Genomic DNA, 13,213 nt, shown 5'->3' with positions numbered 1-13,213 from the left:
CATGATGCTTAACTATCACTAACTCAGATGTCAGACAGACCCTCGAAGGCCACAGCGGGAATTCTTGCTTGTGGAAGCACTCCAAGTACAGGCTCTGGAGTCAGCCTGCCTGGCTTTCAATCCCAGAAACTCTGTTTCTAGCATGACCCTGGACAAGTTATTTAACATCTCTGGGCCCCAAGGATAAAATCTTATCTCAACTAGTCTTGCTGGAAAGGTCAAGCAAGATAAGATACTTAGCACAACAAGACCTGACAGAGTAAAACACCAATAAGTGTTCACTATTTTCATTCAAGCACTGGGCACTATTGTGTTGCAGCAGTGGTGGTTTCCAGAACACTGTTTCTGATGAAAATCTTGGAATGTACATAGGAATTCCCTGATGCCAGCTGGTACATTATTTTAGAATTATGTTTAGGCTTACCATAAGTCCGTAGCACAATGATGAAAAAAACCTTACCAACTGTAAATTTTTTTTTTGTACGTATACCTTCCTGCTTCTTCAGTCATTCATTACACTAGGATCCTCAACTTCTGGTTCCCATGACAAAAGTTGGCAGAAGGTGTGATTTCCTTCAATCCCACGCTCCTCCCCACTTTCTTTTTGACTTCCTCCAACACACACTGATTTTGGAAAACACAAGAGCATATAAAAAGCCACAGCTACTGGGAGTTCCTTCCCTTTGCTCAACACACACAGGACTCGTTTGTTCATTATCTGTTATCCCCATCATCAGTCCATTACTTCTAAAACTTGGGCAGGAAGACAATCACATAGAAGGCCTTAGAAAGGTGTGTGTTAGGACTTTAATGAGATGCTTGTAGACCTGTCAATGTCTGAAATGTAATCTAGTAACCCAGTCAAGTAACAGGGTAGGTGGGATAACAAGCAACAAGGTTCTGATGAGTTTCTGGTCCTGAGATCACACAACTGCACTGAATTATATCTACTATATCCCTGGCCCTTTAAACAAGGATGGTCCACTTTCCCAAATTGCATTGGGGACAAAAATGTCCAGTCTAGGCAATAATATCTTCCTGCAGACCCAATTGCTCTGTTGTTCCCTATATCCATTGCCCAGGCTTTCTGATCCTTTAGCTTCATCATGTTCAGCTTTCTGCAATTACCTCGGGACCTCTTGCTTTTGGACAGTCCCACATGGGTCACCCTCTCTGGCTTACTGACCTTGGCCCAGCCTATTGGACTCTCAATTTGCATAGCCCTTGGCTTCAATGAGAATACCATTTCTCACTCCTAGGGGATACTTCTGTGCCAGTTCCAGCCCCAGGGGGCCCTACAAGGGTAAGGTGTGGGGGGACAGGGAGGGGACAAAACAGTAGATCAGTTTTAAATTGCACTTGCCTTCGGATGGTGCCACATGGTTGTAGCATATTTAGAAATATTAAAATAACATTAACTTGCAGACTTTCGTGGGGTCAGCTTACATAAGCTAGGATAGTTAGCATTTCAAATATACTATTCTCATAGTAAGAAACAGAGTAAGTTTGCCAATAAATCACAATGACCATGAGGATACAAAGATTTTTATAGACAAGGCTTTAACTTTGCTCCTAGCCAATTGATTCAGAAATACATTCTTTGTATTTCTGTACACACAAAATATGTTATAGGGCTCTGCCACTTTGGCATCTCTGGACTCAGTTGCTTTATCTTTAAATAGACATCTCAACCATATCAGTTCTACATTAGGGTTAATTTTTTATAAGCTATACTTTCCTTTCTGTATAGAAATATAAAGATTAAAACTAAAGTCTGGGAATAAAGAAAATAAACATTTTCAACTCTCCAGGTGTTAGAGCTGTGTTGTCCAATGCAGTTGCCACTAACCACATGTAGGTATTAAAATTATTAATATAATTAAAGTTTTAGTTCCTCAGTCACACTAGTCATATTTCTGGTTCTCAATAGCCCCATGTAGCCAGCAGCAACTACACTGGGCAGTTCAGATATGAGCATTCCCTCCACCTCAGAAAGTCTAACTGGACAGTCCTGCTTTGGAGCATTCACTCTGTTTGTTTTTCTGTGAGGACCAACTTACCTTAATAAAAAGCTAAAACCTTTGAGAATGTTTTTATGCTAGATTAATGGACTTATCAAAACATGTAAAAACTGTACAAGTAGATAGTATATGCAGTTACCAGGTAAACTTTAATCTTCACACCCACATTTAAAAATTCCTTTAAATTTGACAGTGTAAAAACATACTAAATTTTTCTAAAGAGGCATTTCTTCTTAATGTGTAAACTGATGAATCAAAGCATCATGGCTTACTGAGCAATCAGTCCTTCAGTAATTCACATGAGTAGCAGGTCATTTTGGGGTTTAACCCTAGCTGCCATTATTCCTGACCACACAGTCCACCAACAGATGTCTCACTTTGGATGTACACAACAGAACACCGGGTATCTGTTTCATGTACATCTGTTCCCAAACAGCTTAGGCAGATTAATACTTAGAATACACTCTGTTCTGCTAAGTCCCACATAATCACTAACTCTTGTTTTAAAATTTTTTTTCCCTCCTTTTCACATTTTTCCACATTACTTTTCGTGGTGCTAAGTTTCCAGAAAGTAAATGTTTATGTAAACATAGGACTCAAGAAAATGATTTTGACTCTCTTACAACAGTAAGAAACACTTTCAAGATCTTATTTTGAAGCCCAGCTTTCTCAGATTTTCTAGTCGCTGCTCTAATTCACAGCTGAGCTTAGAGTTGTGGCAGGGATACCCTTTGGAAAAAACATGACATGAAGTTGGTAACCTGAGATAACAAGCATATAAAAACTAGAGTGCTGTAAACCATGATTAACATTTGAAACTTTCATCTTTAAACATATTTGGAATATTCAAATGCTAATCAAACATAAAATCTTATCTCAGAAATTTGACAAAAGACACAAAAGGATGAAATGAAAGAATGAGCTAATTCTTTTGTTCATAATGAAAAATCAGCTTACAACTAGCCTTGACCAACTCTTTTTTTCCAGAAAATGGTTTCTTCCTTTCCAAAGATGAGACCTGTGCCAAAGCGATTGCCCACCTCTCATCACTGTGCCCTGAGGGTGCGGAAGGGAAGCAAGGGGCTTTGGCCTCTATTTCCCATGTGGTTCTTCTAATTAGAAATTCAGTAGGACTATGAAGTTCCTGCTGTAAAATACAACATCCCTCCACACACACCAGAAGTAGGCCCCACTGATCATTCAAACTTTACTCAGAATTATTTGACAAAATGCCCTAGCACTTAAAGTCCATAGAAATAGATATTTTCTTTAAAATGAAACTTCACAGGTGATCAGAGTTGATAGTACACAGAGACAATATAATATAAACCCCTCATTTTGCAGCTGACTGAACCTGTAATCAGAGGTGTTAAATGACTTGCCCAAAGTCAGTTACACACCTTGCTGTTTGCTGAGACAAGACCTCGGGGCCTTCAGTGCCCACTCCTGAAACCTTTCCTACACCACAAAGGAGAGCAGATTACAGACAGCTGGAGAAGGGAAGCTGTAAGATACCCTGTAGTGCTTTTCATACTTCAAGGTGCTATCTATCCATTAGGAAATTATGAAGTTAATTTAGTGAATCGCAATCAGTATTCGCTTGTAATGAAAACAGATCATACGGTGACTCTCACAAAGCAAGGCTAAGAATTGTTTTGTGAAATTTCACTTTAGGAAAATCACATATCAGCATAGAAATGTGTATAGTATTTATCAATCCCTAAAGGGCCATCACTTCAGAGAACCAAGGAAGAGTAGAGGAGACATGTGTTCCCAGTGCGAGATAGCATTGTGGACATTTGGCATTTCTGTACAGAGATCCCTAAATTGATCATTCTTTAACATACTAAAATATGAGCTTAATACTGTCTAATCCTACCCATTACTTACTGTCCCCATCAGTAGCATTTCGTATATGAGGGAAATAGGTTAAGACAATATATTTAGTCACATAGGACAATAAAATCTTGCTCTGAGGATGAACAAAAACCCTTGTATCTTCTGCTTCAATCTAATATTTCAAATAAAAGCTTACCACTTGTTAAGCACATGGTCCTACAAGTTTGCCCGTGGTTGAGGTTTAAGACAATGCCAATAGGCGAGCAGGGATGCTTTTGAAAATACTGAACTCTGAAAATATCTGATAATACCACAAGGCTAAATTATGAAATATACAAATTATTCTGTGGTGTCTGCCCGTGTCCCCTCTCTGTGCTTTCTTCTTGCTTTTTGGCACCTCATACCCAGGCCCTGGCACCACATGAGGGACTGGCCACATGGAGCCACTGCACTGCCTTGGCTTGCTCGTGACTCAGATTTGTCTGGCCTTTTGCATTTGACCTCAAAAAAACTCATCTGATCACTTTCATTTCTTCAGGATTTTACTCTCTCCTAGGTCTTCAAAAAATGGTGCTAGGAAAATTAGATATCCACATATAGAAGAATGAGACTAGATTCCTACTTCTCACCATATACAAAAATCAACTCAAAATGGATTGAAGACTCAAATGTAAAACTTGAAACTATAAAACTACTGGAAGAAAACATAGGGGAAATGCTTCATGGCATTGAACTGGGCAAGGATTTTTAAAAGATCTCAAAAGCATAGGCAACATAAGCAAAAACAAATAGGATTACATCAAACTGAAAAGCTTTTGCACAGCAAAGGAAATTACTAACAGTAAAGAGAACTGTACAATGGGAAAAAATATTTGCAAACTATATATCTGACAAGCGGCTAATATCCAGAATACATAAGAAACTTAACAACAACAACAACAAAAAAAAAAAACCCACAAAAATCTGAGTTTAAAAATGGGCAAAAGACCTTACTAGACACATCTCAAAAGACATACAAATTATCAACAGGTATATAAGAAATGCTTAACATCACTAATTATCAGGGAAATGCAAATCAAAACCACAGTGATCTACTATCTTACTCTAGTTACAATGGCTATTATCAAAAAGATAACAAGTGTTGGTGAGGAAAAGGAGAAAAAGAAACACATACTGTTGGTATTGTAAACTAGTACAGCCATTATGGAAAACAGTATGGAGGTTCCTCAGAAAAGTAAAAACAGAAAAATCACATATTCCCCAAAACATATCCCCCCAAAATATATGTTGAAGACATATCTGCATTCCTATGTTTATTACAGCATATTCACAATAGCCAAGATATGAAATCAAGCTAAGTGTCCAACAACAGATGAATGGATAAAGAAAATGTGGTACATACACACAATGGAATACTATACAGTCATAAAAAGAATGAAATATCATTATTTGTGAAAACATGGATGAACCTGGAAGACATTAAGTGAAATAAGCCAGGCACAGAAAGACAAAATGCCCTGATCTCACTCATGTGTGGAACTTTAAAAAAAAAGTTGATATAGAAGACAGTATAACAATGGTTATCGAGACTGGAAAGGGGAGGGGAGGGAGGATAAATAGAGGTTGGTCAATGGGTACAAAATTTCAGTTAGATAGGAGGAATACATTCTGGTGGTTTATTCAGAGGGTGGCCATGGTTAACAGTAAAATACTATGTATTACAAAATAGCTAGAAGGTTTTGAATGTTCTCACCACAAAGAAATGGTAACTGCATGAAGTGATTGGATACACTACCCTAACTGGATCATTATGCAACATAAATTTTGAAACATCAATTTGTATCTTTAAAATATGTACAATTATAATGTAAAATTTGAAAGAATTATTAGACCAACTGCTGGATCTAGTTGAATTAATAAAGAAGCACATGTATAACACTATATCATACATTTGATTTTAAATATTTTTTCTATTTCAAATAAAAAAAGACAATAGTGCTAGTGCTTTTGTGCCTCCCACCTTGACTTAAAGGCTCTTTTCCATGAGTCTCACTTCTACAGGGAAGGGTAACACATCCATTATTCCAAGTCACCCTTGAACCCAATAAAGACAACTATAATCACTGTGGTTATACTCATTTACCCTGCCAACAAGACCATCAATTAGTCCCAATTTTGGCAGTGATAGTCCTCATAAACACATTAGTGTCTTTGCTCATTACTCAAGATGGAAAATTAGAGAAAGATCACATGGTATTTTATTTCATCAGTGAAAACAAGTAAGGCACTATGAGGCAAACATTTCATATATATGATCTAACAATGCCAAGTGACTTCCCCCACCCTTTGCTGGGACAGCCAGTCACCTGCCAACCAGCAATGGGCATGGCCCTTCATGATATGGCACCACACCATGTCCTCCCATGTATGGTAACCCTGATGCAGTTTCTCCTCCATTTCATTCACCTTTCACCACTCACATCTAAGTTAATTCAACAACAAGGAGTATTTCTCACATTTAAACATATCATCTCTTAATACTTCCCTCTCTTTCCCCACTCTTATTATTTTATCTAAATGAAACATCTCTTGGTTACTTCTATAAATAGAATTACTTAGTGTGTCCCAATTTTAGAGGCCCAAAGTGGTTTAAATACCAGGTGTTACTTACAAAGAAAAAGCGGTACACCTGTATGAAGGAAAAGAAAACCAAAGGGTTTTACGGCAAAATTAAAGAATTGGCACTTGCAACCTTTAGAGTTTTGAAACTGTCAAGATATCTTTTAAAATTCTATTGCCAGGGATGCTAATGAAACCTATTGTTCCTCAATCACCACTTTCAATACAAAACAGCATTTCTTTTTCCATATCATTGTTTGGTTCTTTGTGTACCAGCATTGCAACATTGATTTGTATGATCTCTCATTGCACAATGTCTCATCTCTTAATAATTTTGTAGTATTTTAGCTTTGTTGTAGGTTAAGTTGGCTCTTTGGGTTAATCTAAACTCTAATTATAAACTTCTACATCCCACAACTCAAACTGACTTAAAGACTAACAGAATAACTCTTTATCTATATCCTAGCTTTTAATTTCACAGGTTCAAGAAAATACTTTACCTTCAGTTTCAAAACACCTGATAACATTTTAATTAAGGTAAAAGTTTTAGTCTTAGTTGGGCGAGCACGACATTTGCAGCACAAGCAGAGTTCACTGTCATAACCAGTATTGGGTCCCTGATTAGTTGGTTTCAGTTTGTTAGACTTTTGAACAAGAAACTTTAAGACAGCGACTTTTTCTATTCTGTAAGACAAAAAGCACACTGTATCTTGTTTTCCAACAGGGAAGGTAATTTTTTCATTTCATAAATTTGTATGTAGCTAAAAAGAGGCTGTGTACCACATTCCAAGGTTTCCCCTAAATCATCCCCTCCCAAGTGCAGTACCCTGGACATAGTATCTCCTCCCTGTCATCTGTCTTTCACCACTCACATCGAAGCTAATTCAGCAACAGGCAATATTTCTCGCGTTCAGACTTGAAAATAAGACTATTTAAAAGTCTGTTTATAAGGCTATCGTAAGAGCTTTATAAGATACTTATGTCTATTTATAAGACTATTTGAATAAGACATGAAAATAGACCAAGACTTGAAATATTTATATTGTAAACTACAGCACTATAACACGTTCTGGGTTAACTAAAATTCTAAATAAGAGGCAAACGCAAGCAAACCGCATGATGTAACTATCGCAACACTGTGATTCGATATTCTAGAGTCAATATTAAAACTCAAACGTTTCTAGACTGACCCTGAAGCAGCCTTGATTCTAGACAATGGCAAGAAATGTGAGGGTTGGAAAAATCAGAAAGACCCCAAACCTCTGGGGTTAAATTTTCAGAGGTCAGCGAAATGAAAGCTGGATTCGGAACCCACGTGTAGACATACTCTGTAAAAGGCTTATACTTTCGGTGTATCGTTAAAAGTTGGGGGGTTAAAACTTCAACTTGGAGGGGCAGAGTAGGTGACCTTCCCGCCTCTGTAAATCACCTCCCCTTTGGGGCTCAGGTTTTGCTGTTAAGACTCAGAGCAGAGGCTGTGACGTCTGTCCCGGGAACGCACCCGGAGGCCGGAAGCCAGGCGGGAGGCGGCGGGGAGCGGGGGACCCCTGCGGTTGCTAGGGGGAAGGTCCCCGGTGGGAAGGAGGCGGCGGCGGCGGCTTCGGGACGCTGTGACTGTCGGGCGGGGGAGGAGAGGAGGGGTGAGCTGGGAGGGGCGGGGGACAGGGAGGAAGCGCGGTGGGAGGCGAGGGCGCCCGGACCTGCACTCACCCGTCGGGCGCTCGGGCTGAATGGGCCGCCACCGCAGGGCCCGCTCGCTCAGCACCACGTCACAGCTGCCCCTTCCAATCTCGAAGATGCCTCGGAGCAGAATCTGCTCCGCAGCCGCCGCCGCCGCCTGGGTCTGCTGCACCGAGGTTAACAGCGCCGGGGGCACAGCGGCCGCCTCCGGGGGCGCCTCTTCCTCCCGGCAGCCCTCCAGGGCACTCACCCGGCTCCTGCGCCTCCTCCGGGGCATGGGGGAGCAGTAGGCTGGCTCCAGCCAGGGGTCCGGGGAGGCCTTTGGAGGAGGCGGAGGCCCGGGAGCCACCGCTCAAGCTGCGTCCGGCGCTGCCACAGCAACGGCGCGCAGGGCAGAGACCCAGGAGGGAGGCGGGGCGGGCAGGCGGGGCGGCCCCGGACCTGGTCCAGCGCCTCGGCCTGCAGCCTCGCTTCTCCGCCGCTCACCAGAGACCCACGTCCAGAAGGGGGAATAAGTGGCTCCCCCTGCCTAGTCCCTGCTGTTCAGTAAGATTTAGCGCATTGCAATACCCTGAGTTGTATAAACCAGCGCCCCTGAGACTTTCACTCGCATACACATCCCTTGGGCGTCTTGTTAAAATGCAGATTCTTACTGAATAGGTATGGGATGGGACCCCAAATACTGCATTTCTAAGAAGGTACTAGTTGGACGCCGCTGGCCAAGGAACACACTTTGAGTTTCAAGGACCGAAGCCAGTTTTTCACCTCCTTTCCAGCGGGCTTTCCTGGAGAGCGCAGGTGGTGCTTACCACTACGTTCGCATGCCACCGCAGGGTAGAGTGGGAGCTTATCTCCCAAAACCCCTGGTTTGCACAAATTTGCATCTGACAAATTTAGTATTAAAAGTGCCTCTGTGGTATAAGTATTTAGGGCCCTACCTTCCCCAAGTCAGCTCCTCTGCAATCTTGTCTTTGCCTGGATTTTGCACTCCCTTGAGAAAGATCAGAAGTAGCAGGGCTTGCTCTGAAGAGCCCTGGGGGCTGGAGGGGAGGAATCACCCTTAACTTTCTCGTGATTGCTGGGATTCCTAAAATTAGCTGCTTGTTAATTTGCAAAGCACAGAAAGTCTAGAGGCCAGTGATTCTCAATCATGGCTGCACATTAGAGTTACCTGGGGAGCTTTTTAAAACCCACAGGTCCAGGCCACACTTGAAGACAAATTAAGTTGGAATCTCCAGGTGGGACCGAGACTTCCAGATTTTTAAAAGTTCCCCAGGTAATTCCAATGTTTAGCCAAGGCTGCTTACCAAAGCTGTGGTAAGCAGGGTAATCACATAAGGAGCTGACTACTACTGATGGGGAAACAGGGAGAAAGTGAGTCCTCGGGAAGAATGGGAGGTAGAGCAGAAGGCTTTTTTTTTTTTTTTTTTAATTTCATCTTGTTATGGGGGATACAGAATTGCAGGTTACATACGTTGCTCCTGTACCGCCTTTCCCCCCAAGTTAGAGCTCCAGGCGTGTCTGTTCCCCAGGTCATGCGCATTGCACCCATCATGTAGGTATATATCCCTCCCTTCCCCACTACCCCCCCTTCCCGAGTCAGCACCTTCAAGTGTTGAAGGCTTTTTATAAGATCTTTCTCATTATATTGAGAAAAAGTTAGGAGTGGTGGATGTAACGAGGAAATTAAATTCATACAGTTGTCCATCTAGTTCCAGTGTGCCAGTGCCTAAACAATTCCATCAGATAGACAGCCACTTCTCATTCTGTGCTCATCTGTTGTCACACTGCAAAGTCAGAAGAGCTAAGCATAGTAGGAATTTTTTAAGGTTCTTGGCTCAGATTGTAGGCCCAGCCAAATCCCTTTCAAACATAAAGTAATTGTGTGCCGGTTAAGTTAGGGTAATTGCTGTTTAGTGCTCCGACAACAGATACCCAAGCTTCCAGGAAAAGCAAGGAAGAGCTTCAGTTTGGCCTGACTGCAGCAAGCTGTGTCTTAGAGCAGAGGTGCAGCTGCTGCTAAACCCCAGGCAAGCTTCAGGTGGCTCTGCTCAGCAGTCATCAGCAGGAGAGGGATGGTGCCCTTGGAAGAATGAGTTGCAGTTGTGGATTCAGCATCTTGTATTCACAGCTGTCAGGCAATCAATACAATTAGAGCTCACTGGCATTTTAAAAGCTCACTGAGAGAAAGGGCAAACAGGCTAAGGCATTGGCTACTTCTTAGGACCTTCGCAAAGGGGCAAGTTGCCATTTTTCAAGCTTCAGTCAAGGCCAGGCAGTCAAAAACATTGGCTTTGTATTGTCTTGAAGGCAAGTAATAAAGGTTATGTTTCATTCTTTCCCTTTGATGGGGTGTCCTTTTCCAGGGTTCTAAAGGTTGTCATGCCCCAGGGCTCTGTCCTCTGGCCTTATCCACACACACTGGACATACTGTCTCATGTTTTACATACTGTCCAAGGCTCTGCAAATGATGTCAGCAGCCCCAGTCACTCTCCTGAACTTCAGATTACATCCAACTGCCTACCTGACATCTCTACTAGGTTGTCCAATAAGCATCTGAAATATATCTAAAATTCCTGAGTTCCCATCATAAACCTGTTTTTCCCAGAATGTTCCAAATCAGCAAATAGTGTCATCAAAATCCCTGATATCATCCTTGTCTCCTTCTTTGTCTTATACCTCACATCCAAGCCTCCAGCAAATCCTGTCCATTCCATCTACAAAATATACTCCTTCCATCTTGCTCTCATCCAGTTCTGTACCTCTACACCTCTCAGCTGGACGATTTCCATCTCTTTGTTTTGTCTTTCCCCTGTGCTGGTACCACCAGCCTAGAGCCCATTTTCCACTTTGTGGTTATATTGCTCCTTTAAGAAATAACAAGAGCATACTACTTCCTGCTCACAGCCTTCCAATAACTTCCCATCACTCTGGAAATAAAATCAAAATGCTTAGCAGGGCTGGGGGCCTTACATAATCTGGCCTCTGGCTCCCTCTCCAAGATCACCTACTAACACTTTTCGGCTTGCTCATTCACACAAGGCTTTTCACTACTCCTCAAGCACACTGAGAAGAGTCCCTTCTCAGAGCATTTGTCCTTGCTGTTCCCTCTGACTGGAATGCTTTTTGCCCCGGCCAATCAGACAGCTAACTCCTTCATTTTGCTCACTTTTCTGCTTAAAGGCCACGTCCTTAATGAGGCCATTCCTGAGTACCTTCCATGAGTCACCATTGTGTCTCTCTGTGTATTAGTTTCCTACCCCTGCTGTAACCAGTTACCACAAACTTAGTGGCTTAAAATAAAACAAATGTATTATTGTATAATACATTCCTGGAGTTCAGAAATCCAAAAACAATTTCACTGAACTAAAATCAAGTGCTGAGCATGCCTGCATTCCTTTCATAGGCTCTAAATAAGAATTTATTTCCTTGCCTTTTCCAGCTTCTACAGGTCACCTGCATTTCTTGGCTTGTGGCCCCCTCCTCCATCTTCAAAGCCAGCAATGTAACATCTTCTCTCCTCTTTGCCTCTATCCTTTTATCTTCTCTCTTTCTCTGACTTTGATTTTTGTTCCTCCCTCTTCTAAGGACCCTTGTGATTATGTTGGGCCAGCCCAGATAATCCTTAACTTCATTATTAAATACATTTGTAAGGCCCTTTTGCTATGTAGGGTTACATATTCACAGGTACTGGGAATCACAGTTTCTGGACCTCTTCAGACAGCCATTAACCTCTCAACCATTGGTTTATTTTTGTTTACAGCACTTATTATTATATTATTACTCCTTATTATACTTTTACTTCTTTCTTATTAACATCTGCATTGAATAAGTTGGTGTACTTAGTAATAGTCTAGAATATAAGAAACAGTAAGTGTTAAGTAGTGTTGGTGGTATTATTGTTAGAATATAAGCTCCTTGAAAGCAGAGAATTTATTTTGTTCACCATTGAATTCCTACCATTTGGCATGGTTCCTAGTACATAGTAAATGTTCAATAAATATCTCAAAGGATGAATGAACTCCTTAAACATTTATCAGTAACAATGTTACCAAACTACTTCCATTTTCCCCCTTAGTTCTTGAAAAATCAATTGTCTCATTAGTGATTTCTATATATAATATGCTAATACATGAAAATTGCTTTCAAAAAACTTTCAGTAAGCTTCCCAAACATTGCTTTCCCTACTTTGGCTAAAGCTTGGGTATTTGTTTCCAGAGCATTAAACAGTAAGAGTACTAGCTTAACAGTCACATAGTTGCTTTATGTTTGGAAAGGATTTGGCTGCATCTAGAAATACAATCTTCATCCCTGGTTCTTAGAAATCCAAGTCTGAACAGAAGACCATGGAAAACACTTTGCTATTATTAACATTGTTTTTAGGACACCATTAAGTATGCTCTGAAAACAAATATCCAAGCTTCCAGGAGAAGCAAGGCAAATCCCAGGGATGTAGGTTGACGAGACAGCCTCCTGAAGTCTGGGCCACCTTCTCCATGCCACTGATGGAGGCAAATGAATCCACAGCCAATAGAGACATTCAGATCCACTGCAATGGGGGTAACAGACAAGGATGTCTAATTCCAGTTAGGACCAACTGCTATGGATCTGAATTTTGGCCAGTGGGTAATCCTATGTCACTTCATTTCATCTCCCAAAGTCTCTGCTAGCTTCAAAGTTTAGAGTTTATGTGACAAATGATTGAGTGCTTATGTTATAAAATTACCATCAACATAGTTCTTTTTTAAACTACAGCTTATAGCTGCAGTTTATAGAATATATTTTTAAAGGACTGCTCACTGAAGATCCCACCATGACCTGAGACCTGGCGTGATCCAATTCCTGCCCACCTGCTCAAACCCGGCTTTTCTTTTTTTAATTTTTCTTCCATTCTTACTATACCTGTGTCCCACCATGCTGGCCTTCTTTGTGAACAAATGAGATAAGCCATGTTCATTCTCTTCCAGGGTCTCTGCTTTTGCTGCTTACTCTGCCTGGAACACTTTTCACCACAGCAGAGCTTTGTAGGGTGCCTGGGTCAGCTTCCTGCCACC

General features: G+C 41.4%; 1 protein-coding gene across 1 annotated transcript in view; it reads right to left on the bottom strand.

Moving 5' to 3' along the window:
• The window catches only part of CERKL (CERK like autophagy regulator), a 98,868-nt gene extending 90,432 nt beyond the window's left edge, over positions 1 to 8,436 (bottom strand). The window contains exon 1 of the mRNA XM_069474289.1: positions 8,190 to 8,436. Within this exon, the coding sequence (XP_069330390.1) occupies positions 8,190 to 8,436 (247 nt within the window). The remainder of the gene's footprint in view (positions 1 to 8,189) is intronic.
• Between the last annotated feature and the right edge of the window lie 4,777 nt (positions 8,437 to 13,213).

The sequence above is a fragment of the Eulemur rufifrons genome, chromosome 1 (assembly GCF_041146395.1).
Source record: "Eulemur rufifrons isolate Redbay chromosome 1, OSU_ERuf_1, whole genome shotgun sequence".
Taxonomy (NCBI): Eukaryota; Metazoa; Chordata; class Mammalia; order Primates; family Lemuridae; genus Eulemur; species Eulemur rufifrons.
This window is presented reverse-complemented; position numbering and strand designations above follow the sequence as displayed.